This window comes from Anser anser (assembly GCF_964211835.1).
Source record: "Anser anser genome assembly, chromosome: 6".
Classification (NCBI taxonomy): domain Eukaryota; kingdom Metazoa; phylum Chordata; class Aves; order Anseriformes; family Anatidae; genus Anser; species Anser anser.
Window position 1 is genome coordinate 26,850,021 of NC_139726.1, and position 27,971 is coordinate 26,877,991.

Consider the following 27,971-nt stretch of genomic DNA (forward strand, 5'->3'; position numbering starts at 1 on the left):
GGTGATGCAGGGAAATCTCCCTTGGTCAGCGACAAAGATGATGTACTTTTTTTTTTTAAAACAAATTTCCAAGGAAATACTAGTTGAGTCACTTTCTGAATATTGGTGAACCTGCTTGGATGTACAGTGCATCTTGAACCAATTCCAATGATGTTTGAGGGAGATTTATAGACAAATCGAGTTTGTTGACACATCTAAGATGAAGTAACGTAACACTAGACTCCTGCAGGGACCAGGAATGTGACTACAACAGTGATGTGTTGTGAATTTATGGGATTTCTGTTTACGTAGTACTCATTCAAGAATCTGACTTGTGGATTTGTAAGAAAGAGAATGCAAGTCATTGACAAATGTGTTTATCACATAGGATCTACCTTTCATTCATCCATGTTCAGCTGCGAGTGAAGTCACCACTAGGGAGGAAAAGTGCTGTTTTTCTGTCAGTAATTAAATCTAGCTGTTCGCTTGGTATTGTTCCCCCTGTGTGAAATGGCAGTCTACTTGGACTGTTCCCACAAACGTGATCACATAGGTTTATATGCCATTGAGAAGCATGTACAGGATTGTTCTTGTAGTATAGGCACACGTGGGCAGAGAGATAAGGATGCTTCGAGCCAGCTGAGGTGGCTGGGGCTGCTCCTGCTGGCTTGGTCTTGCTGGAGCCCGATCTAGCTCCTTGCATGCACAAATGTGGTCCTCTTTATTTCTTCCTCTCAAAAGTATTGTATCATGTCTTCAGAAGGTGTTAAAGGAAACTATCTAGAGGCTTGCTAAAACTACTGAGGTTTAGGGATAGCTGTCAGGGGTATCCTACAGGAAGGGATGCCTGCCTACCTGGTGCAAAGTGACATTTGGAATGGCGCATTTGGTGCTCTTGGATACAGAAGCTTTCAAAAAGGGACAGGTGTTTAATCACATCAGCAGTTGTTGCCTCTTTTGTTCACTTTTAATGCAGCTGCTAATGGATTTGTTCATTCCCCCCCTCCCCCCCAAACATCAGTTAATGTGAGAATTAATATCTGATAATGGGGACCAAGAAATTTTTGAATGTTAATGGCATTGTGTGTGCTCCTTCTACCCCCTTTAAATTTGCATCCTAATAGGATTGGAATATTTTAATGGCATCAAAAAAAAAAAAAAACCACACTACCCTTCTCTAAAGAGATTGTGAGTAAACCCTCAGTGGTGCACCTTTGGATGAGAAATTTGGTACACCAATTGATTCCTGAGATCCTTTTTCTTAACTGGAGAGTGAACCAACTCAAGTCTAAGTGATTGTGAAGTAAACAAAAATATATTTAAAGTAATTGGATTTGAATTAAATATATTTCTACATTTATTTAAAAAAAACATTGATTCTCAGTGATTGATCACGACTAAAATGTTGATGTGCAATTAAATATCTTTACATTAAATTTAACACTTTTTATGAAAAGAAAAATGCATTATATGCATATTTATGCAGTGATACTTAGCATACATTTATTCAGTCTTAATTTTTACATTTAGCTTAGGAAATGCTGAGTGACAGTTCTTATTTAGTAGAATATTAATTTCTTCATGGCTTGTGTCAAGCTAGTTTTAGAAATTGGAGTTCAATTAAAGCTGCAGAGAAATAAAATGAATTTTAGTTGAGAAAAAAATGGGAAACATTCTGTATATGTATTGGAAAGAGTTTTAGCAAGAGTTTAGCATTTAAAGCTGTATTGAACAGAGGCAGTTTGTAGATGATGCATGATGGACTGTACAGCTGATAGAGTAGATGAGACCAGGAGGAGTCTTTCAGGTCTTGGAGCTACTGGTGCTCAGCTTTTGCATGTAATTTTCTTCATGGGCTGTAAGAAATAAGACTAGCAAGCTTCCCTGCTCTTCAGTTCTCATCAGATTTTTCATTTTGAACAAACTTACTGTTGAATTGAATAGCTTAGATAAACTGAGATGAGAATGTGCTCTGTGCCTAGAAGTGGCAGTGATGGCTGTCAGGAGCTCACCATTTTGTCTCTTCAGGAAGCTCTAGCTCCATGTGGTTTGCTCTAGGCTTTCTCCTCTTTGATAGCTTGAGCTTCCTTTAAAAACAACAACAACAAAACCAGTAGCCTACCTCTCTCTGTGCTGTACGTTGCAGTTGAAGAGTAGATCAGAAACAATTAGTATAAATGATTATAATCCCGGGAGAGCAGGGTGGCATGTCCAAAGATGAAGAGCTCTGCTGGGTCAGCAGAAGTTGCGGAGCTTCTTGCCAGTCTGAAAGCAGGGCAGGTGAGCAGAAGCTAGGAGGCCAGCAGGAGCTGCCCTTGTGGCTGCGGTGACTTTGGCCCGGAGCCCAGGGAAGAGGATGGGGCTGCCCTCCTTCCCCTTCATTGTGCTCAAGGTCAAGAGGCCAAGGACTGGAAAGCACAGCTCTCCAATCTTCATTTTGATTAATAACGGTGTATTTTTTCCGAGGTAAACAACACATGTAGGAAACGAGAGTGCAAAAAGATTTTTACCAGACTTGGCCAAAGCTGCTGTTTGTGCTGTGGGCCCATCATGATGTGCTGTAATGTCTTTGTGTTTGACTTGTGTTAGGCTAACGTAACTTAACTAATTCTAACTTCAAATGCCGTTGTGATTGGAAAAAATAGTCATTTTCCATTCACCCCAGGTGATAAATTACCTCTGTTGTTATGTCCCGTTCAGAAGATGGTTGGCAGATGGCCTCTGACTCTGGGGAGCAGGCGGATTTCTGTTGTGATCAGCTCTTCATCGTCACTGTGCAGGGCCCAGCTGGGCACAGGGCTGGGCCTGGCCTTCGGGTGCCTGCCTGCAGCCCCGCACCATGGGTCCCTGGTTCAGCTTGTAGACAGAAGATAAAACGGTGAGAGAACGGTGGAGGGAGTGGCATTTTTTTTTTTTTGCCTCTTAAACCTTTCTTGTTTCAATTCCTGTCAGAATGGAGAGCGGTCACCCTGGGGTTTGCCAGCTGTGGCTCCCCTTCGTCACTGCAGTCTGTGTGGTTTGTTTGCTTTGTAGCATCTTGGGCATCCGGATCTTTAAATTAGGAGTGAAGTTATTTTGGAGACCTTCCTAAATGGCAGTGTCAAGTTCTGCAGTGTGTGTGCCTGCTGAATTACTAATAGAAATCTATTTGACTTACACTGGGTAGGAACCCAGGAGACTTGATTTCAGTTAAGTGTGAAAAAACACTCTTGGTCTCTTAGAAAGAAAATAATTTGACTGGAGGATAAGGATTCAAGGCAGCATGAACGTGTGTTATTTTGTCTGGAACTTTGTGGACTTTCTTCCCCCTCGGGTTTTGGGAAGCCCAGGAAGCCTTGAAGAAAAGTGTGCTGTTGTGGAGATACAGCTTGCTTGCAGAATGCTGGAGCTGCAGAAGAAATAGAAACCATACCTGCAGAGGAGCTGATTCAGAGGACCAACAATGTCCCTCTCTTAATAGGGTATCATTGTTTTTACTGGAGGGGAATAAATGTGTTCAAAAATCCTCCATAAAAGTCGAGAAAGAACAGAATCAACAGTTCTGTTAGCATTTCTTGCCAACCTCAAGGTTCACGTGTTTCAGACCATTAGAATAACGGCAGGTAACTAGGCAATGTGGCAGTGAGAAAGGCAAATGTGATTCTGTGATGAATCCATAAGAGAACTAATAACAAAGCTTGGAAAACACAAATTCCCTTTTGCGGGGTCTGGTGGGAACCTCCATGCAGATGGGTAGAGGAATAGCCATGTTTATTTTTCTGGGGAAGGCTAAAATACTTGGCTAGTCTTGTGGCTCCAGTTCTAATGGCTTTTCATGATATTCAAGATACTCAAAAATTCATGACACCTGAAACGCTTTGGGAGAATTTTCTGTTAGCTGAAAAGATTTTACTCCTCTCTCATTGCACTGTTTATTGAGGAGCGTAGCTTATTTTTGAAAGTGGAGCCTGGTATATCATTCAGTTTGAGACTTTTTTCATAAAAACTGCTTTGCTTTATGAATAGGTCCCTTTATCATTTGTAATGAAGAGTGGAAAATGAATGAACAAGCTTCTATGAAAAATCACATTTGAAATTTCTGAGTAATGGTCTGAATAGTCTGAAGTCATTTATTCCCAAGACATATCACTGTTTTGCAGAATATTCAAACTGCTGCAATCAATACTCAACTATGCCCTAAGCATGAAGATGTTAAAACTGAAAACTTCGGATCACATTAAAACAATATTTAGGTTATTTCACCTAGTAATGTAACTGTTAATTGAATTCAGCTTTCTGGTAAAATTTATTTGGTGTTTTTTTAATTATCTAATAAAGAGTTTGTTTAATTAGCATAGGTATGAAACCATGCTCAGTATTGTACACTCTATTCAATATGATAGAAGAGTTTCCTTTTCTTTCACGGCTTGTCTTACAGGAGATAGTCTCCATAAGAAAAGTTTAGATAATTGTATTCATTGTTGGGAGGTCAGACTTTAGTCAGCCTATTTATAGTTAAATTCATAAAACTCTTCATCAAATACATGCTTAACAGTATACTTAACAGGGCATTGAAATTCAGCCTTGGAAGTGAGGAACATGTCCAAATCCTTTTGGTGAACAATTATAATGTCACGGAAAGTATGTTTTGGTTTTATATTTTGGACCCTGTACTGCTGTGGAAGGACGAGAACATTCCTAGTGCTGTAATTTTTTGAATGTTGGTTATCTTTTCTTATTTATTTTGTTTAAATAGCCTGTGTTAGTATTTGAATAGAAAGTACCAATGTGTAGATACTAGAAAGGGGTGTGTATATATATATATAATATATATATGTATATATCTGTGAGATGATGTTTGTTTGCAAGCATGTTTAGGTCCGAGGGGTGCATAACATATAGGTATGTGTAAGTAGCTGTTACTGACTTTGCAAATACGGTTTTCTCAAAAGCTGTGCTCTGAATTTTGAGTTGGAAAATGTTGAAATAGCATGTTAAATTTTGCTGTGAATCTTGAACATGATGTCAGCATTTAATTTGTTTACGAAGAAATTAAGAAACTTAACTATGAAATTATGCTGTGGGCAGCTAATGCTTGGGTAAAAAATGACTGAAATGTATAATATGTAGATCATTCTTTTAAGGAGTATAATGAGCAAGGCAGCAGTAGGATGTCTGTTATGAACTGATTGCTGAAATGAGTAATTGTCACTGAAGGGTTTTTTGTTATTGCCAGAGCTGTGACTGTCTCTGGAAATTTTACTTTTACTTTCATTGTTTTCACAGTAATGGTGCATTAAGATGTCAAGTCAAAATATTTTTTTCTAGTCCTTCTGTTCGGATGGTTCATTTGAGAACATATATTTTTGGAACTGCAGTGTTTGGAACCACCACACTTCTTTTAAAGTTTCGGAATGTTTCACAATTTTGTGTTTTATTGATCTTCTGAGAGAGCATAACTTTATAGAAGGCTTATTCTTCGGTTGTAGTAGACTTCTTAAACTGGTTTGCCTGTAAAAATTAATAAATAAAATAGAAAAACAGTTATTTTGAGTGACAGTGGTTGACCTCGCAATATTTTTTAATGAGTATGGTAACACAAAGCATGCGAACTAGCCAGTTGTTACATAAATTCCAAGGATTTCCATGATGTTCCTGTTGCACTTACATTAAACTACTCTTTTCTTCCCTCTTCTGTTTTGTTTTCCCTTTTCCTCTCAGATGTTAGGCATAAAAGTGCCATGACGTTTACGAGCTCATTGTAGGGATGTGGTTGCTCTAGGTCAAGGTCAGCTGCAATACACTGCTGCTGCTCAAGCATGTGGGGTCATGACTCTTAGGAAAATGAGGTTACTGCACGAAAGGCAAAATTATTTTCTCTTTTTTCAGAAGAGCATGTATGCATTATTACAGTGCACTAGAAACCCACTGGGACTACTGTTTATTGACAGAATTAATAACAACAAACCAGTAGAGACTGATAGCATTAGTTTATCATTACAGGCAGACCTTTCCTCATCAAGGTGACAACCAGTTTTGTAAGCTTACTTTTGCCTTTCTGGAGCCTGACACGTAAACTGTCAGAGGCAGGGCAAATAATGCAGTCTCACTAAACTAGGCATCAGTAAGAATAGGACTCTTGGCAGTTGTAAATACCGAAATGTTTTTCTGCACAGACAGAAACACAGTGTGAGAACTGTGTGACGTGTGGCAACATCCCAAGATTTATCAAGCCTGTCTACTAACGAAAGTCATCGTGTGTGTTGTGCTGTACAGATGGTTTTACACTTTCTGATGGGTTTCACAATTCAAGTATTTTGTGCCTTTTTTTACTCCCTAAGTTCCATTGTCCCATCCCATAGTGTCCTTTAAAAAGATCAAAGCCATTTAAAAACAAATAGCTAATTTGTATGCTGTCATTAAGTAATTATGACTGAAGCAGAAACTTATTTTTGCCCATTTCATACTGTCAAATCAGCGAGAGCGCAAGGGAAAAAGAGTGGCTTGGTAGTTGGTCTGACTTCTTAATTTTTAACCTCATTGATTTCATAGAAGTTACTCGGGTTTAATGGCAAGGGTCATATCTGTAGACAGGAAGCAGGTTTGCAGAAGGGCCTGCACCTAGTGGCCCAGGTGAAAAATAAGCTGAGCAGGAGTCAGCAGCATGTTTTTGCGGCTACGAAGGCTACATACACATTTAGCAGGCTAGCAGAGGTGTCGCCATCAAGTTGAGGAAAGCAGTTCCTCTACTCTGTTCAGTACTTGTGAGACCAGAGCTGGGTGGTTGTCTGTTTTGTTCTCCTTTGGGCAAGAGAAACATCGGCTTGCTGGAGCAAGCTCAGCACCAGGCCACCAGTACAGTCTGGGGCTGGAACGTGTGGCATGTGGGGAGAGGGCGAATGAACAAATAGGGAGCATCTTCTTGCTGTCTGCAGCAAGTTAACTGTCTGTAGGGAAGACTCCACCTCACCTTTTTTGAAGTCCACAGTGAGGAGACGAGGTAATGGGTGTTAAGTTGCCATGAAGGAGACTGATTAGGTATGAGAAACATTTCTGTCTCATGAGAGTGTTCAAGCACCGCAACAAATTAGCCAAAGACTTGAGAGCTCTGTACTTGGAGATGTGCAGAAGAGAGTTAGGCAAGACCCTGAGCAAACTAAGCCAACTTTTAAGTTTGAGCTAAATGACAGCATGGCCCTACTTCCAGTGGAAGAAATGGACCAGGTGATTTCCAGAGGTCCTTTCCAACCTAAACTGCTCTGTTTGTCCTACTCACTGGAGTGGAATTTAGAAAAAATATCACAGTTCAAGTGCTTATTTACAAATACACACATGCAGTCTTTAAGAGTAGTTACTACATTTTATAGCACTATTTTAAATGGACTCTCCAAAATTAGCTAGTTCTCTGTAAAGTCTGTACAGGTGGAAGTAGTCAGCTTCAAGGTAACCAGGAAGGAACTAATCATTTGTGAATTTTCAAGTCCTCATTCCATTTGCTCTTCGCTTGGATAGAGGAGGAATGAAAACAAAGGGCATTTGTTATCTAGCAAAACTCAGAAGCTATTTCACATGAAAACATAATGAGTATGACAGGCTACAAATAGCACTGAACATGAATCTTTTACAGAAGAAAGGAAAAATGTCCTTTGGTGTATTTACTTCAATCAACCCTAATAAGGCTTGTTTTATGTGTTTTATGCATCCGCCATCATAATTATAAATCCTTGACATTTTAGCACTAGCATTTATATCTGCCAGGGAAGCTACCCAGAGTCAACCCTCAAGGAATGTCTGTATTGTTACTATGGATCTCTGTAACAGCTCTCAAGTAGCTACTAAGTGGCTTAAAAAATTACATCTCAGTCATGCTTGAAGGGCTCATCAAACTTTGCCACAAATATCAATGTTAAGTACCCAATCAGCAGCATTGTTTGAAGTACAGCCACGTGGCCCACGGAGGGGTAGGTTGGACAGGAAGAAGAAAGTGGGTAAGGTCTCATCAATCAGGTAGATGTTTTGCTGTGACCTTTCAAAAAAAAAAAATGAACACTGCCTGTTCAGCTACAGTGGAATAACAGAAGATGAGGATATCTTTCAGTTTGATCACACATGCACAAAAAATAAAACACCAGCTAGAATTCCTGAAAAGCATGCACGGATGGGGTTTCTCAGGCATGATACCTTAATAAAGTTTTTCTAACCTTCGCAGACTAGTTGAGGACCTTCCCAAAATAAGAATAAATAGCAATGATAGTAAACAAGAAATTACAACAGGCTGTTAAGAAACTCTTGCAAATTTTGGAGAGCAGAACCTCCCGGTGTTTGTACCGTGTGCAGTAGGATTCTGTTCTGGCGACGTTTAGATGATACTCAAAGAAATCTGGACAGAAGGAGTAGGAAAAGTGTCAGGTGGTCTTTGGAACGAGACTTTGGTGTATATAGTCCTGGCATGTAGGTAAACAAGATGGGATAATCACCATAGCTTTCCTGTAACATATCTATAATTTGTTTTCATACGTAGGTGTGAAGGAAGGCTGCCATATGGTGTGTACATGGGTATTTTTCTTTGACAGCCTTTATTTTAAGTTAAAGGAATTCCAAGACAAGCTATTTTGCAAGAATACCATTTCAAATACTTATCAGCATATGCCAGAATACCTTGAAAGAACATTGAAGAAAGGCTGTAGAGCTCCAGGAAAGTTTTAAATTGAAAAAATTAAATAACACTTTTATCCATTTGTGAGGTACCCTAATTACCTTAGTTCTGTCTGTTGTACCATTACTAGAGTTTAATCTTTTAACCATTTGAAAAGAAGTCTTTCATAAGTAATATATAAAATCTAATTTTACGTTAATGAATTTGTGGAACTCTGTCAGAAAGACACTGTGAAGACAGCTTCCACAGTGCCTTTCTGAAGTTTTTTGTTCACATGGATCTTGTCTTATCTAAAATGTTCTTGTCCCCTTGTGGAGTTATGTGGAAGGTAGAAGTCTATCTGTGAGGGAGAACAACAGCTCCTTTAAAGAACCAGGGAAACGTCGGTCCTGCTGTTGCGCTCAGACATCACGACACACACATACATGTTACATGGGTGTGCTCTCCACGGAGTCCGCCGCTGTTAAACGAGGCAGCCAGGCGCAGTTACTGCGGCCTTGTGGCCTGCGATGGGCTGAGGAGCCGGCCACCCAGCCACGTGTTGATGGGAGCTTGCTTTATGTGGCTGGCAGAGCTGAAGCAGTGTGCAGGCTGAGAGCTGCTTTTCTTCCTGGTTCGGTTCCCTGAGCTGACTCCCAGTGGGTCCAGAAAGTGGCCCCATTTGTGCGAAGGGGTGGCAGGAGGCAGCAGGTGGCAAAGGAGGCAAGACAGGCCAGCACAGCCTCCGCGTAGAGGTCGGATCTTGAACTTAAGATGGCCTCTCAGAAGAGGTAACTTTGCCTTCATCATGTGTTGTTGCTGGTGCTTGAATGTCTTTGAGGGCAGGAAGTTGGCTGACCTGGCCCAACACACAACCTTGTTGAAAGACATGAAGGAAGAAGAAAAGAAAAAAATTAAAAAAAAAAGGGGGGGGGTGGGTGGGAATCCCTTCTCCTTTCTGCATTGGCCATATGGAGGCTGTTTTCAGCTGCTGTCAGCTGCAGCCTGCCTCCATCTGTGTGTGTCTGGTGGCTTGCAGGTGCAAACACCTCTGATCTTTTTATTTTCATTTTGAACTTAGCTGTTTGTTGGCATCAACATGTTACATATAGAAACACCCTGTGTCTTTCTATCGTTGTCATACATGTGCAGGGATAAATACATAATTAAATCCTACAGATCCCAAATTCAGGGGTCAGAGAGCAAGGTAACATGATACCGTGGTGAACTTAATTTTCTGCTGTAGCTTGAGCCATCATTTCTCTATATGTCATGAAGCTTAGTGAAACAGTTGCTGAGCTGTTAATTCACCCCCCTCTGAACAGTTCTTTTGTGGAGATGTGAGTGCTCTGTATGAAAAGTCTTTATTAATTGACAAAAAAAAATAGATTTTTTCAACATCATTTTAAAAGTATCTAATTATCACTCCCATAGGAGTACTGGCTGTCAGAAGTATAGATACAGTTTTAAAAAAATATTAAAAAATACAAGTTTTTGTCTTAAATGAGAGTTGAGGTCATGAAGTAGCAGTATCAGGACGGTAAACAAACATGTCTTGAACAAATGGACAATTTTACTAGCTTCCCTTGTCCATAGTGAGAGAAGAAATAGAAGCTATGAGTGTAGAAAAATTGAGGAAAAATTTCCATCCAACTTACATGAAAAATTCTGTACGTGTTGAGCATTTAACTCTTCCTGGTGCTTTTGAATGTATCATTCTAGCTGTTGAAAGTCGTATCTCATCAATCACGTACTGGTGCTAGCTTATGACTGGGAACTTGTCTTAGGGATTTTATCCTGACAGTAATTGAAAGCTGATTAATTTAATTGCAAGCAAGTTTTTATTTTATCCCTTTTTTCCTAGAGCTTTGTGTACATGTGTGGTGTTTGGGATAGGAAAGGAAATAGTGTTGTCTGTTTTGTAATTCAGCACAGAAAAGCTGGTAAAATACACACTCTTTAACCGTATTAACAGTAATCTAGTTGTCAAAAGTGTAGTTTGAAAAGCGGATTAATTACAAAACCTTTTATTTAAAATGGTGCATAGGGCAAGGGAAAGCCACTTGTTCCAGGACTAACAGGCAAGCGCTGTAAGGCAAGGTTTGTCAAGTAGTGCGCAGTTCTCTGTATGGCTGCCCGTGTGTGCGGCGTGTGACCAATGCCAACATTTCATCTCGCGGGGAGTTTTAAATGCAATGTTACATCAGTTGTCTGTCTCCCAGTGGGCAGCGATGCCCCTGTGTAAAACAGGCTGCTGCTTTGTATTCGGACCCCTTCACTCGGGACCATAATTTTCCTCTTCTCTTATTTACCCACCTTTTTTTTTTTATAGGAGAGTTGATATTAATTGAATGTGAGTGTTGCTCTATGTGTTTGGGAATAAAGTCATATGTTTTTACATAATTTCCTTATACTTCTCTGCAAGTTTCCTAATTGGAACATCAATAAAATATTGAAAGAGCAGTGCCATAGGACACAATTCAAAATTAGAATTTGGCTTTACTAAATTGCATTGTGATAAGTTTGCCATGCTTAGGTTTAACGAAAATGCTAACAAAATAGCACCATTTGTTATTGCTACCTCATGTTGTTGCTATGTCAATATAAGTAGGAAGGAGTTCAATAACCAAAAATGATGGAAGTGCTAACTTTTGATAATTTATTATCTATGTAGATGGCAGGTTGTAGAAGTCTAACTCCTTTTAATAGATGTTATAACAATATGCAATAAAACTATTTCAACTGTACAGAAATACATAGATATATTTGACAGTAAGAATTGGTATGTTCTTTAAATAAACTATTTAAAAAAAATAACTGAGATGCTTAAGTACAGCAAGCATATAAAACCACAACACAGTATGTTCATAACTTCTGCAGTTCACAAATGTCTAGAGTACTATCTTGATTTGTGTCAAAAAAAAAAAAATCAGCTGGCCTACTGAACTCTTGATATTTGTAAATATTGAACTTATATTGCAAATAATGTGATGACAGATTTGTGGGAGACTTCTTAATGTGTCCCAAAGTTCTTTTCTTCAGGAGGGGTTTACAGTCTATTCCAATTAACAAATTTTCCATACTGGAAACAAGAAGTCAATTACAACAATTATTTTTGAATAACTGATTTACATAACCTTAATTGTATTCCTTTCCTTTGAAAGGCTGAGGCTGATATTTGTAATGGTTTGATTGATTTGTGGTATATTCATACTGTTAGGATTGCTACTGGTAAGGTTCTCCTGCAGCTGTGGTCTTGAGTAGTTCTCTCCTGAATAAACATTTTGGAAAACAAATGGCAGTTTTATTTCCTTGGTGAGGAAAGATATCAGATCTTTGTTACCGCTGCATTCAGTACTTACAGTATCTCCTTTCCTCACTCTGTTTAGGTTGCGTTAATTAATTAACGGTGTGTTCCATACCATTAAGAAATGTTTTCATTTTTTTTAATCTGTCAAAATAGTGCCTGGCTGTGCAGTACAGTCACTTGAGGAATGACAGTAGTAAGAAGCGCTGATGGACTTCCATAACAGCAGCAACATGGATAGTCATTTTAATAACAAACAAGAGGTACCGTCATTTTCTTGCCGTGGTCTCTTGGTGTCTGGCTCCAAATGTGCTTTTTTCGGCTGTATGTAGTTGTGAGGCGTAGAGATGGAGTGGCGGTGACTGTGGTGTGAATACCTGGGTAGTTTTCTTGCAATGCAGTAATAAAGTACAAGGAGTGTAGTCTTTGGTACTGAAATTAATGTTTCCCATAAGCTTTGGACAAATAAAAACTAAATTGTGTGCTCTAAGAGCTATTTATTTGGCTGTGGAAAGGAAACAGCTTCCATATGAAAAAGGAGAACCAGTTTTCTACCTAATAATTTAAGGGGTTCTGTGCGCCTCTGAAATATGCATTGGTAAATATGAGCTGACACATTTCTAGCAACCAAATTATAAATGAGAGAAAGACCTGAAAATGTCAGTTTCTTCCTTAGAAGCATCCTTCCTTCAGGATTTTTGTTTGCATTTTTTCCTTTCCTTTCCCTCTAATACATTCATTTCTTCCCTTAGGCAAATGAGGTCCTTTAAATGTTTGTCTCTTTGTTTCGGTATGCTGCTTATCACAGGATATAATTTTTGACACGTCTTGGAAGTGTCAAAGGAGATCTGATCTACTAATATTTTTATAGAGAGAGTATGTATGTGTCCCTTAAAATAACAGAGAGAGGCAGCATAGTAAATCAATCCTTTAGACTTTGTTTCTACATGCGTCTTGACATTGCCTAACCAGGTGTATTAGCTAAGTAAAACTTTGTAAGTCCTAAGGAGTTCAGAAAAAGCAAAACAAATGGATACCTAAACGTATAGATAACTTGTACGTACTTACTAGGCAAAGTGCTTGTCGTTGTATGGTCGGAGAGCTGTGCTACATAAGGCATTGGGCAGGAAAAGTGCTGCTGCAGTCATCTCCTGCCCTCCTGGAGAAGGCTCTGGGATGTCAAGTGTCTCATTGGTTGGGAGCAGCCAGTCTTGTAATTTGTGTAGGTTCATTGGGAAGTCATCCTTTTGTCTTTTATCCAGCTCCTGGAACTCTAACAGCAAGCAGCATATGTGTCTGAGTCACTTGTGGATGAAGCTGTACTTAATATACATTGTCTGATGACATATGAGTAGGGATCAAGACAAAATTCCTTGTAGGCCAGGCTAGCCAAGGAAAAATGATTTTGGTGATTTTCATCATTTTCACACCATCATTAAAGTGAGTTTGGATAGCAGACTTCGCAGCTTGTCCATGTTTATTCGTGGCTTTCCTGCTGGCCTGAAGCTGTGAAAGAACTGGTGAGTGAGGCCAGCTTTCAGAAGTGAAGTCTCTGGTATAAGCTTGCAGGAGGGAATGGGAAGAGGCTATCGATAGATTTATGGTGGGTACCTACAAGCACGCGCGTGTGTGTGTGTACCTTGCACTCTTACAGAGGCGTAGGATTGGGGATTAACAGAGCTCCACCCTCTGTCACTGTGCTGGATAGAACTTGTCGTTGGAACATATTATTATGTAATTATAAATAAAAGCTTTATCTGTGTACTCCATACAGCATCCATGGCTGTGCTACCTCTGCCCACTGTGTCAGTCAGTAGCGTTACAATTTTAAAAAATAGAATGCGCTCCCACCCACAAGACTTAAACACTGGTTTGTGTGTTTAAGTATGTTCAACTGTAAATATTTTGGAACAACATAAGATGCTCCCTAATCATAGCATGCTAATTCTGAGAAAAGCACACCAGCACAGTGCAGTGCTGAAGCATGTACTCAAGTCATACTGGAGTCTATGTATTTAAACACAGATGTATGTGCTTTCCTAAATCTGTATGCTTATGGTTAGCTGTTCTCAAATAAGATTGTTGGTTTTGTACTCCCATAACTGATAATTTTCACATTAAAAATATAAGAGAAAATTCGGGGAATACTTTAAATATACAAATGGTGTTTTCTTTTGTTTTGATAGCTGATTGCTGTTTATGATGAGGAAGAACCTCACCGTAAGAGTGATGGCACCAACGGCAGTCTGGCAGACAGAAGTAGCCCAGACCCTTTTGAGGCAGAGGTAGCGGCTCAGTTGGCTGCCTTTCAACCAATTGGGGGAGAGATTGAAGTGACTCCTTCTGCCCTAAAACTGGGTATGTATATCATGCATGTTTATTTTCCAGTTTTAACCAATATGTATCACTTTTTTCTTCTTTTCTGTTCATGATTTGAAGTATTTATAGATTTTTTTTAGCACACAATTATTTGCCTTATGATTCAGTGAAGATAATTGTAATGACAAAAGTTGTGCTTTTGAACAATTGGTGCTGAACGCTGTAACTGTGCATAGTGAATTTGCACCTGAGCTTTGTTATCTTACTCTGTGTTAAGCCCATCCATATAGCTGGGATCTTTCTTCTCCTTTCTTTGAGCAGGTAAGTTACTGACAATCCTTCATTATAATCTGAGAGCTCAAGAGATGAAACCTATTCACAGGTTTTCTAACAAGAAAATCAGTGGGGAAAAAATACCATTTTTGTTTAAGAATATCGGTTTAATGAGTGTAAACACCTGTATGCAAATATACATACATACTTTTTTTTACCTGAGCGTGTCCCATGTTTTGGAGATTCTGGTTGCAAACATTTCATCTCTTTGTCGTTGAAGAAGTTGCACAACAGAGTCCTGTTTGCCTATCTGACTTCCAGGTGAGCAAATTGTGACTGGGAGAGGTTTCTGTTTAATTCCCTCTTAGATCAGAGCGCACTACATGAGGTGCTGCAGCTCTGGTCCCCTGCATTGCTTCAACATGCCTGGAAGGCCAAGAGTTCAAACACTGGTTTCAAATTAAAAAGGGAGAGAGCCTTGTAAGTTGGACACAAAGCAGTTTTAATTACTTTCTTGGATTGAGAGTGAGCTAAGCTGTCACCTGGATACTAGATATGGAAACTTTCAAAAACTTACTTAGGGTGAATCCTCTTCCTCTCTGTCTGTAAAGCAGTAGTATACTGACAGCCTTTGGCAAATGAATACTGTTCAAGAGAGACTTGTGTGCATTTCACTAGAGCTCATTGCCCAATTCACCCTGTATTTCTTGAATATTCTTGGCAGTCTTGTAATGATGTGCAATAAAATTTCTGAATGTAAGTGGGTGGCATAAAGATAGAAAAACTACCTCTAGTTGTGCTACTCATGTTGTAGAGGAGCCTGGTTTTGATTTCAGAAACTGGAATGTTCAGTTGTCTGTTTATTTTAATTGCAATCTAAAGGAAAAGGCTGATAAAAGAATGAGCTAAAATAAAACTTCTAATGAAGTTCATTGGTTGAGGCTGCATAACATAACTGCTGATGGAAGTCTGTGCTCATTTTTGTCTGTTGTAGAAAGTATTTTAATCCAAGCTGCATGAAACTTTTTAGATTCAAATTTCTGTTTTAATGGGTCATTTCGGTTCTTTCTATATTCTGGTGAATATAGCAAAATCTCTTTAATGACACAGGAGTTTCTCATATGAAGATATCTTCAGAGAGGCTTATTCTTGTCATAAGAATTAAGTTCTTATCTTTTATGTATCTTCACTGATTTTGATAGCCATGATGTATGGAAAAGTTTGTGGCTAAAGGTCTGATTTTTGAATGGTTTGCCACGTCATTTATGGTTATTTTGGAACAATGTGGTGTAATCCATGTTTTTAGCATGTTTTGGAAAGTAGATGTACTAGTAGTAGTACACTGTTGTCCATGCATCTCTGAACTATATTAAAATTAAAAAAAAAAAAGCTTAAAAGCAGTTTTTCTACTATGCTGTTAAACACAAGCTGAAGGCTGGAGAGAAGAAGAATTTCAGCTTAACGCAATTTTATGTGAAACAGTTAAATGCCAGTACTCTTGAGCTAACCATTAAGCTACCAGATCATTCAGTTTTTGTAGCATTTATGGAATGCCTGCACTATGGAGTCTAGAGATGAAATACAGCATGCTAAGAGCAGCCAATTCGGCTTCTACTTCATTTTTAGTGCTATACTGATATACATTTGAAATGGGTGCTTTTTTCTTAAAACGGAGAGCATAAATATAATCTGTTTTGTCTTCATGGTTCTCTTCCAGATTTTCATTTACCTAGTGTAAAATAAAAACAGATTTTCTACCTGTCGGTCTTGTAATCTTGGTCTGGAGTCCGAAATGTAGTTGTTTCCTCTTCTGGACTTTTCATCACTGGTAACAGTTCTTTAGACTTAAATTTTGCCTTTATCTTTCCTGTATAAGTCCCTGTACCTTAAATTAAGTTCCTATATCCATTAGAGGCAAATTGAAATATATGTGAAGAGATAGGAGAATGTGGTTGCATCAATATCATTGATGCATGAACCACAGTAGTCTGGCTGCCTAATTATTGAATTGATTCAACCTTGCTAGCAGATATAAATACTAATAATTTTTAAAAGCTACCTTTATTTCAGGAACAAGAATGTGATTAAATATATACATAGCGAGCAAGCATTGGTACTTTACATGGTGAAGCTCTTTCAAGAGCTGTCACGTGTTTGGCCTTTTAGAGTGTATTTTTGCAGAAGGCCTTTAGGGATGATATGTAGGAAATCCATTGTTTAATCAATTGACAGATTGTGGAACTATTCTGTCTGTTAGTTTCTGTTGGATGTTTTGTGTGCTGTGAAACCAGATACAGAGTTCTGTGTAGAAACAGTGAACATTGAGTGATCTGCTCAGAGAATACTTGGAGCCTGATGAAACATGAAGCATGTGAAACAACTAAGTGCTGTCATCCTCAAGCATGAGAGAATCAGCACAGATTTTAGAAAAGGCACTTAAGATACTGCCTTCAAGTTGTCTTTTTTTTTAATGAATTGTGTATTTGATACAGGTAAGTTAATTGTATGTTATACCTGATCCTAAAGCCCTTACTGGCTAGATAGAGATAGCAATGGTGGGGGAAATATATTTTTATTAGATGGTTACTTCTTCCACATTTTTTTTGTGGCTGATATCCTTTGTGTACTGACCACTCTGACTCAGTCTGAAGTCATAGTTTGGATGTCTTTCCCTTAGTGGGTCCTGCAGAGCTGATCCCTACACTGAGATAAGGGCTGTTAACGCTTCCTGGGTGACTTCAGAACTTGGGAAGATATCCTTACTCTCTGTCTCAGCTGGTCTGAAGTGGAGGTATTGAAGTAGGCTTGGAGGCATTGTGAACAGCATATATTTGGTTAGTCCTCTTTCAAGTTGGTGTTGAAATGCGGTGTGGTGGATATGCAGACAGTGCATTTTTAAGTAGAGAAATATGTATGATTATGCTTTTTTAATGTTATGAAAACAGATATGAACTGAAACTATTCATTTGACAAAATGTTGCTATTGCTTGTATACAGCATACGTGCTGTTTCAAAGTAGGAAAGATTTTTTCTTATATAAGAGCTATTTTGTTCAACTTAATCTTGCAATGTCAGTTTATTGGCAGAGTGTACTGATGTTTGTCAGTACACTGAGTGTAATTCTCTTCTGCACAATTCAGGGGAAATTAACATTTTGTATTTAATTTTTTTTAAAAAAAAAAAGCATTGTAGAAGCACATGCTGTCTTCTGTGGTTTGAGGCAATACTATTTATTTCCTTAAGCAAATATAATTTTATTCTTTCTCTGTGCGCAACAGCTGCTCTTACAGCAGTGACATCATGCATTGCTTTGTGCAGTTTGTCACAGGTGTTGTGAGGATGCCACTGGACTTGATGGATTTTTCTCCTCCGTGGCATTTGGTTTAATCTGGTTTTAAAGAATTGTGATGATCAATTAAAGTCTACTTGTGTTCTTAAAACAAATGGCTTCTGTTCTCAGGCAAGCTAAAGGTTTGAAGATAACTTTTCATTTCAGTCAGAGTGCAGGCTTGGTATGTTTTGACCTCATGACTTAAGCTTGGTATTACTTAGTTGTCCTTGATTCATGGAAATGAGCTTTGCACCAGCATAGCTGAAGTTTATCTTTATATTGCAGCAAGAACAATACAGTAATATTTTCTATAAAGCATTTATATATATATATATATGCGTATAAATATATAAAAAATACCATGTATTTTTTTATATGTTTAGAAAACAAACCAGCCTGCCCTTCCTTTCCCTGTACTCAAAAATTTAGTACCAGTGTAAGTACTAAATTTATGTGCATAGTAGGTTATCAAAGAGGCTCCCCCTTCTTTCTAATAGCCCCTCTGCCTCTGATTTCCCCAGTGATTTTCTCATCCATTATTCCCCTTGCTACTACTCCCTTTGCACTTGCTTTAATATATGTTACTTTGGGGTAAGGAATTATTCCCTTGAAAATATGGTAAGTAAGGAGAAAAATATTTTCCATCACAAGTTCCACATTTTTCTGAAGTAGCTCTCCAGCCGAAATATTCATTTCTAGCCTTTTATTGCCTCAGGGACGGTTTTGGGGGATGGTGATGAATGGGGCTCAGAATGATGGAATGAATTCTATCACAAAACTCTGTACTGCTTTTTGATACTTGTTTATTCAGTGGTTTTCCTAAGATTTTCCTTATTTTACTGCTTTTGCGATGTTGCTGTTTGTGTGATTATTTGTGTATTATTGTGATGCATAGCTAGCTTCAAAGGTAATATTGCTTAAAAACAAACAGAACAACCCACCTAAGTAAGCTAAATATTTGCAACTGGAGGTTTGGAAAGGATATAGTGTAATATCATACTGAATGACTATGGTACAGTCTCCATCAGTACGCTCTGGAACTAGGCGGTACAAAGGAGTGTGGGGGTGTGCGTGTGTATTCATAAATCTCTGTGGTGCTGCATTACCAGGTAAGAGGCAATATAGTGAAATCTATTTCGGGTTGAAAATGAGCCTACTAAGCTTGGCCGAATGATAGTTGGAAATTATTCAAGGTAAAAATAAGACTTCAAATAAATGTCTTGGGGTAGACAATCATCCTTTTTTTCTTAAGAAACCAAGTTAATATAGTTTTACACAGTTTTGCATTGTTCATTCACCAACGGTTTTGTTAGCTGTTTGCTTTCGTATGAATATGTTCCAGTATACGGATGAACACATCTTTACAGAAGTTGTCAATAGAAAAATTACAAGTAACAGTTAAATGATTCAGCAAGTTTGCCCATTGCCACGTGGCTCTTTCTCATTGCTTTCTGTTTTATTTACCCTTCTAAGAGCCTCAGATGATAGTTAATTTTTTTGGCTCCTTACTTTGAAGTGCCACTTGAGATTCTGATTGTTTCTCAAAGCAGAAATCTAGAATCTCAGCCAAGTGAAAAGGAGAGTTGTGTATTTACTTCTCCTGAATGTAGCTGGCAAAAGCTGCACCTCCCTCCCAATATGTTGCACAGTTTTCCCATAGACACAGTGGCTGCTGATTTGTGTTTTTTCTTCGTAACTCACTACTTCATTACAGGGAAGTCAGTTTACTATGGGCATTAAGTAAAAGTAGAATGTTGCGCTCACTAGATTTGAGATGAGGATGAATCTTGTACAGTATTTCTGGTCAACTGTTTTTAGTCTTCCAGCTAAAAGGGAAAAATGACCTTTCGATGATTGTGTCCGTTCTTAACTTTCCTATAGAAACAGCCATCTTACTGTTTTAAATACTAGGATGGATTAAGAGGGAATGATGATTATTTCCTCACCACATAAAAACTAGGAGTACCAAACAAAATGATCGTTCAACAGATTAAAAAGAAAAACATCCCCAAGCTACCTCTTTTGTGAAGCATTCAGCTAAATTCTGTAATTCAGTGTTATGGGCCAAAAATCAATGAGGTGAAGTGGAATTAGACAAATTCACAGGAAGTGGCTCATTGGAGACTTAACATACGGTAGACTGGATGCTGCTCTGATTTGGAAGTCTTTCAAGCATTTATTTATGCAAGCTGGTAGCATACGCCACTTTGTCCTTGCTGTTATGCCCCCTCCCTGAACATTTGCTACTGACCACAGTGAGGTGTGGGATAATGGGCTGGCTGAGTGCTAGGCCACACTGGGTGTAGCTCATCTACGTGTGTTCTTGTTGCTCCTTGAAACCTCACCAGACACCTTGAGTTGCAAAAGTTTCACTATTTTATCTTAATGTCTTCTTTTAACCTGGCAGGAATAAGTTTGACATTTGAGGCTAAAATTGGTTTACCATCACCAGAATACAACATAATCATAATAGGAATTACTTTCAAGGAAAGATTTAAAAAAAAAAAAAAATCTTAATTTAGATCACATATATATTTATATTATATATGTAGAGCACAAGCCATATTTAAGTATTACTGAAAAGTATATTAATGCCTTAAATTGTTATACTCCTAAGTATACCACTAAGATATTCAAAAATATATTTGTGTTCCACTGCCAGCAATAAAGTGCTACCGAAGTGATATTCAGGCTGTACAATTTAGCTGCCAAAGTTTTTAAAGAAAGTCAAGCCATTGAACTGTGGAAAAGTCACTGCCTAAGCACCTGTAACTGATGCTAGCTGAAGTGCTAAACCAGCTTTTGGCAGCATGGCCTCTTTTGCAGGTGCAGAGAATATTTTCTTTGTGTCAGTTTATTCAACTAGTACAGTTCATTAAGTATTTCATTTGAAGTTGAGAAATGGGTTGGGAATTGAAATAGAAGAAATGCTTATTTTCACCTTTCAATCTGTGAATAAAAATGAGGTGTGAGAGCCTGAGATCTATTAGCTTTAAAATCTTGTAGGATATATTAGCCTAAAATGATTGATTTAAATTCAGATAATATGCTGTTTAAAAAAGCCAGTCTGTTTAGTAAGATGAATGCTTTTTGCTGTGTCCAGCAAGTTGGAAGACTAACAAGAAACCATTTTTATTGGTGTTTTTAAGAATATGTAAAGTTTAGTTTCCATTTACATGTGAATGCTATTTGGAAGGGATTACTTTAAAAAAAAAAGAAAAAAAAGAAGAAGAAAGGAAAACAATTCAGGTGTGCCTAGGGAAGTTCTAATATAACAGAAAATAGATTTATTTTTTTTGTTGTTTCAAATGATAAAAGGCACAAAATGATTGCAGCTGCTCTGATTTTTAATCCCTATGCCCAAAGCAGGGAGCAGGAGGGTGTGGATCAGCCAGAGGGTGCCCGATACTGCCGTGGGTCAGACAGGGGCTTCACCAGAGAAGAGCAGGAGGAGCCGGGCCTGTAGCGGCGAGCGCTGGCTCTTGTCAGCAGTGCCACTCTGCTCTCACAAAGCTCATCAGTCGGCCCAGCGAGGATTAGAGTCGTGAGTTTTGCTAGAATCCAGGCTGGCAAAACCCACCTGCTGCGGGCAATGTGACTGATCCCCGCGCTGGGGGATGCTGCTGCGGCTCCCCCCGTTCTTCCTTGTCTCGTGCCAGTTGTTTCATGAGGCCCCATTTCTCATAATGGCAGCACCAAAGAAACGTCCTTCTGGTCATCAACTATAGGAACAGTTCGTGTGTTTTGTAAATAAAATCTGACTTAAATGTTTTCCATCGTGTGCAAACAGGGAAAAGCATTCCGTTGAAACTCATGGCACCCAAGTCCACCCCAGAACATCTGTTTTTGTAGCCTTTACTGGGTTTTACTTGCAGTTGGTTGCTTTTGTTTTCTTTGTAAGAAAAAGTAGTCTTTCTTTAGAGTGATGGGGAAATACCTTGTTCTGCATTTGTAGATTGTTACATCACCCTAGTTTGTTAATCTAATCTTTTATCCATGGGAATTTAAAAAATGCAGTATGCACTTCAGGCAGAACTGATAGCTGTAGATCTTCAATTTTGTTGCTGTTATGAGCAATTTGAGTTAGTTTTAAACATAGAAGTCACACTGTCAGAGCATTATCTGATTAATAATTATAAAAAGTGGTGCTGTCCTGTCGCAAAGTAGAATGCACAAGGTAATGTCAGGTACACTTTAAGTACATGGCAGAGCCGTTACGTGGTGCCTCAGGTGGTGGTAAGCAATAAATCTGAGGGTGACTGAATTTCCTCAGGCTGATGACTTAGAGCTTTCAAAAAGCCCTGACTGGCAGAGCTGTCTGCAAGCCTGCTAACGTGAAATGTCTCTGACAAAGAGAAGAAAAATGGTCATATATTAATGACCTTTCCTGTATTTGAGTATAAATTATTATCCTGCTCGTAATGTTGTGTTGTAAGTTCCTGAATTGTTTGGAAGGACCAGTTTAAAAGTCGTTCTGACTCTCCACTTAAGCTGTTGTGTGGCAGTGGTCAGCACATCGGGGATCCTCCAGCCTGTAGCTGTCTGTGTTGAAGAGCAATTTCACACACGTGTGTACGGATGTACCACTTAACGGTGTTTTGCTTCAAAGCTGGCTTGAAATTTTGTTGAGATTTGCTCAAAATGAGCTCTAAAAATATTTTGACACACATACAGGTGTGGGAAAGTAATTTGTCTGTCCGTCCTGGCGAGTGTAATGCGGAAGCAGGCAGAAGAGTAATTGTCATTGGTATGGCCTTTAGCACCTGACAGTTTGATCCACATGTGATAGACAGCGGTTTCCCCACCCTAATCAGTATTTTTATATGCAGGAGCAGAATTTAAAATTATGACTTTAACTGTGTGGGTGATTGATTGTAAGTCTCTTTCTACCCACTTACAGTATTCCATCCAAGTGTATCCTTACTTCTTCTCAAACATAGTTCTTCCCTCCTGGGTGGCTAAAGCAAACAGACCTCGCAATATTTTAGGGAGTTGCAATGGATGCAGTTATACACATGTGCGTGTATTGCCTATGTTCCTCAATCTGGTAGCCTACCCAAAAGCCACCTCAGTGTGTTTGCACCCAAAACCATGACAAAATGAATTTTTAATATGTAATTTAGACTGCATTATAGATAGCACAGTCTACAGAAAATGCTAGTGGGTGAAAAACTCTGGTTGTCTTCCTTGGTTTTCTGAATTTGGCCCTGTGACAGCAGCCTGCAGCCTGAATCCCAGAGAATAAAAGGGTTTCAGCTAGATGTAAATTGTGCTTTCCTGGGCAAGGAGACTTGAAAGCAAAAGAAAACTAAGGAAGGATTGGAATTGTCCTGTTTGCATTCCCGGTCACTCCGGGTGATACTTAGCTATCTAAATGTAGGCATCAATTTGCTGCCAGAACTCAGAGCCTAGAGACCCTGAAGAGTTTAGGGGGACCCTGGGAGGGACAGCTACAGCTCCGGACACCCCCAACCACGTCGGGCTCCTGAAATCCAAACCTTGTGCTATTTGTCTGAGGTTGCCCTGTGTTCCTAAACCCACAATTAGGCAGCCATCTTCTAACCTGAAGTGCTGATTTTTTTTTTTGATCCACTGAATAGTGCAAATGCTTTGAAGTAAGGCAGAAAGCACTCCTGTTCAGGGTAGGTGTTAACATCTCTGTACAGCTTCTTAGTAAAATTAAAAACAAAATAAAATAAGAAAATAGGATTACATCCGGCATGGAGATGCTTCTTTTGCCATTGTGTTGATGCAAGCTTTCAGTTTTTAATTGTGCACAAATGGCAGAACTTCTCTTCTGTTTTTTCTAATGTAACCAATTTAAGTCTAAGTGTGGTTTCTACCATATGCTTGTTTCAACCATATTTGCAGTTAAAAAAAAAAAATATTTCCAAAACATAAGAGTTCAGGGAAAATACACTGTTAACCATGAATCTGTGTAGATACTAATCTTTGAAGGTGATGCTAGCAAAAGGAAAAAGGATTGCTCTGCATGGCTTAAAGCTCAGTGGTGCAGAGATTTGCTTAAGGAAGGGAAACCGTAGGACTTTCTCCTCAGCTTTGTCAGAGAGGATGCATTCTGAGTAAGGCTGCCCATGTGCACGCAGAACGTGATAGTACTGTGATAGAAGGTACCCTGAAAATTTTGAAAAGGGGGGAAATGTCCCCTGAAGTAATTGAGGTTAAAAGCTGTTGTCATGAGAATAAAATTTTAGTTTGGCTCATGTGTTTGAATCTCCACTGTCTGCAACTTACTGCTGCAATGCAGCAAGATGAGGATAACTAGTTTTTTAAACCAAGTTCCGAAGTTTAAAGTACAAAGTGCTGCTCTGCAATAAAACAGCAGAGCTTATAAATAGCGTGTCTGTATGATCAACTTGGTATGCAGAAAGGAACGTGTTTTCTGTGTTTCATCGTTCAGGGAAGAGAAATACTTTTTCTGTCTTAGCATACAATGGTTATTATAAATGTTCAGCCCAAACGCCAGAGCATGGGTAGAATACTGCAGAAACGCAATACAATGAAAGGAAAGCAATAAGGAAAAGAAAACATTGTTTCTTGACAAAAGAAAGCAGATGGGAGTATCTCCTAAGTAAACTTCTCTGTAGTGTCTATAACAAATGGTATGAGTGGTGGTTTTCCATTACCTTTAGCTCATGTCTAAGGAGGACAGTGATGAACAAATTAAAGGTATGTGTATGGTGGGCATGGGCCATGTATGTGGTGCGTGCTGTCAGGGTGCTTATCTATGTGTGCAGTTTGTTATTCACTATGCAAATCTTGTGGCAAATGTTAGTACTGCTTCTGTCACAGTGCAGCATCGCACGCCCAGCCAATGGTGTGAGCTGGAATTGCATAAGAGTTGGATTGTACATTTCTGATTAAGGTCCCCTCCAGTGACTTTCCTGAAAAGAGACTTCTTCAGGGTAACACATAGAAGGTAAATGCAACTTTTGCTCCCATGCTATGCTTTGGGCTTTCAGGTTAATAGCCAGTTACTGTGTTTTTATAGGACTCCTGAAAGAATAACCAAATCAGTGTCTGCTTTTGTCCTAGCTTAATTTAATTGCAAGAATCAACTTTTTTTTTTTTTTATAAATTGGGCCGTGATTAAATATTTCTCACGGTATGTTGGTTATGGTTCTGTGGTCTTTTACTGAATTGGAAAGAAGTTTCTCATGGTCACTGCTGGTGACTGATGTTGCAGAATGGGTATGGCGCTGAACTGGTTTTGGAAGCATGTGAGGGTATTTTTAAAGGCTTATCATTTTACACGGTGTATTTATTTCCTGTCTTCTAGTTGACTGCAGGGATTTATTTTTTTTTAAACTGAGTTACTGTTCATTTCTCCCCATGGGAAAAGAAAGAAATGAGAAGAGTGGTCGGGATGATGGCTTTGAGAGTATAAGCAGCACTGTATTTGAATTTGGTATATGGCTTATTCAGTTGTGAAAGCTACAAATAAAATGCCAATGCAGCTGGCTTTCTGGTAGTTCAGCAAGAGCATTTCTCTGCAGAGTTCATGTTTATATGAAAAGGATTTGGAGATTATATTATGCTGAATGATACAAGTGTCTCAAGATCTGTTTTCAAACAGTTGTATTGAAGAATGACTAAAAATTGGATGCAGGTCACCAGACACCCTTTGTTCATACAGGGAAAGAATGATTTTAAAGAGTAAGTATTTATTGTACTGAAGAAGTGTCTTAAAATTCAACACTTTCTGGCTTTAGCTTTTATATGCAAATAGTAAAATGTTTGTATATCTAACTAAACTGGAACTGCTAACTGGGACTGCTAATGTACAGCTGGACATTATTTGATTAACCTAAAGCTGAGGTATTGGTTTGAGGTTGGTTTTTTTTTGTTAGTACAGTGTGATGGAATCACTTGCTGTATGGGTGTTTGACTTACCCCAATAAAAAACTGAGTACATAATTACATTGATGCTTATAGTTTTTAAAATGTATTATTAAATATAGGTCTGCTGTTTCTCTGCATGAGCACTACTCACCACAGAAGGGGGAAGTATCTATAATGCTCAGTGACACTGCTGATGTATGGTAATCATACTTTATTGCTGTACTTGATATTAAAGTCACTGTTGTACCACTAAATAATCCATCCTGAAAGGCAAAGATGTGCTGAATTACAGACAAAAGAACAAGATACTGTTTCTGCTGAGATTTGGAATGAGTCACATGTTAACAGGGCAAAACTGGCATACTTGGGAAGACACACGGCCCAAAAACCTAAAGCTGTCTAACAGCACTGTAAGAAAAAGCAAAGTCATGGTGGGCAACGTTTTGCATATGAGGAGAAGCAAGGCTGTATAAAATAATATTGAATTGGTGAAGTTTTTTTTTTTTTTAAATGGTGAACTGGAACATGGAAATTGTGAGGAACAAACTGGAGTTTGCAGATGAGTGCTGTTGGCCCATGTCTGTATTTGCATGGGCAAGGAACTGATCAATTGCCTTGTTTTGTGGAACCTCTGCCACTGGTGAAGCAGCCCTGGCTTGAAAGGAAGGAGGGGAGGAATAGAGGGGAGCTTCACTGAACCCCGTCTGAGGGGACAGCAGGTTTACATGCATTTACATGCATCAGTTTGGGAAGGCAAAGTAGTAATACTGCTACTTTGTAGTAGTGCAAGAGACAAGTGCATCTGGTGACCTCATGGAAATAAAATTTATGACCGTATGTATTGTCATAGCATTGTTTTCAAAGTGACTTTCCATACAGGCTGAATGTGGGCTTGTATAATTGGTGTTGGAGAGAGCTGAATGTGGGCTTGTATAATTGGTATGGGAGAGAGCAGCAGTTGCTCAGTGTGGCTTCTGGAGATATCCAGGAAGAAAGTAAGGACCAGTTGAACTGAGACTGTGAACCCCAGTTTGCAGGGCCTAATGCAAAACTGCACAATGAGAGCTGTTCTTAGCGTGGAGTGAAAAGCTTTAGAGTCTGTTCTGGTCTGGTGAAATAGCCACTGCCAGTTGTAGAAACTAGCAATACTAGTCCAGTTCTTGGTGTTTGCAGTCATTCTTGATATCAAGTGTGTGGTTTCTGTTTCAGAACTTGATAATACATGTAGCTACCCATAACTGCAAATCTTTGTTTTTTCCAAGAACATGTGTTTTTCTCCTGTTTGACAGCAGTTTTTAATTAATTTATCAGGTCACTGATAAAAATCTGTATAACAGAGCTTGAAATCATCTAATTTCTGTAGTTCAGCACATCCTAAATAGCACAATTCCATCAAATCCAGTAATTCACCAGATGGGTATTGGCACAGGAAAGCTTGTATTTGACCACTGTACACCTCTCTATTAAACTACATGGAGCTCTTCCTTGTTTTCCTGCAGTACTGTTGACCTGTTGCTGTTCATTTGTCTCTCAGGCATGCCGCTTCTGGTACGAAGGAGCAGTGATCCAGCTTTGGGCCCCCCTGCTGACTTTCACCCAAGTGCTTCTCATCCCAGTGACCACAGTCTCAAACATGTTGCAGCAGTAAGTGTCCACTTAACTCATCTTTTTATTAAGGCAAAAACTGTTCTTACCTGTTGTTACACAGCTGTTTAATAAGCTAAATGTGTTTGGATCTAAAGCAAAGTGCATCATACTCATTTTCTGTGAAGGAGAGAATTTCCTCTGCATAAAATGGGTGATATAGTCATTTAGATGATATAGTCAATTAACAGTGGTTCACTTTTCTCAGTACAGTATTTACATAAAGCTTAATGGTGACATTAGGCACCATTGTGCTTTTAGTAATCGTTTCTTTGTTTGGCATTTTATTTTCCAGTTTATCATTGCTTAGTGGGGAAAAAATGTACTTACTTTTAATATGCATCACCAGTCTTGAACCTTTTTATGCTTCCCTTGCCTTTTCCATGACATTTTTGCCTTCCTTTGATGTGCTGCTACTATCCTGCATGGTCTCTTCTTTCTCCCACGTCTGTTTTACAACCTTGCTCTTCCCTTCTGAGGACAAACTCAGGTGCAAAATTGTCACTAGTAAGTATGGAAGCAAACCCATAATTGGTGGGGATGCAGTAACTCTTAATTGGACATTATAGCAGGCTGTTTCTGATCTTCTGAAAGTGATACTGTGTTGGTGACACTTAGGCCACATTCTTTACTTTGCATTT

At 38.9% G+C, this 27,971-nt stretch overlaps 1 protein-coding gene across 8 annotated transcripts in view; it reads left to right on the forward strand.

The window, feature by feature from the left end:
• The window catches only part of PARD3B (par-3 family cell polarity regulator beta), a 536,941-nt gene that overhangs the window by 241,285 nt on the left and 267,685 nt on the right, over positions 1-27,971 (forward strand). For 6 of the 8 annotated variants that reach the window (XM_083842789.1, XM_083842795.1, XM_083842796.1 and 3 more), the window contains 2 exons: positions 14,087-14,258; positions 27,221-27,330. In XM_083842789.1, the coding sequence (XP_083698915.1) occupies positions 14,087-14,258; positions 27,221-27,330 (282 nt within the window). Of the gene's footprint in view, positions 1-12,056; positions 12,164-14,086; positions 14,259-27,220; positions 27,331-27,971 lie in introns of all 8 variants that reach the window. The other 2 variants (XM_083842794.1, XM_083842793.1) reach the window with 1 other exon arrangement.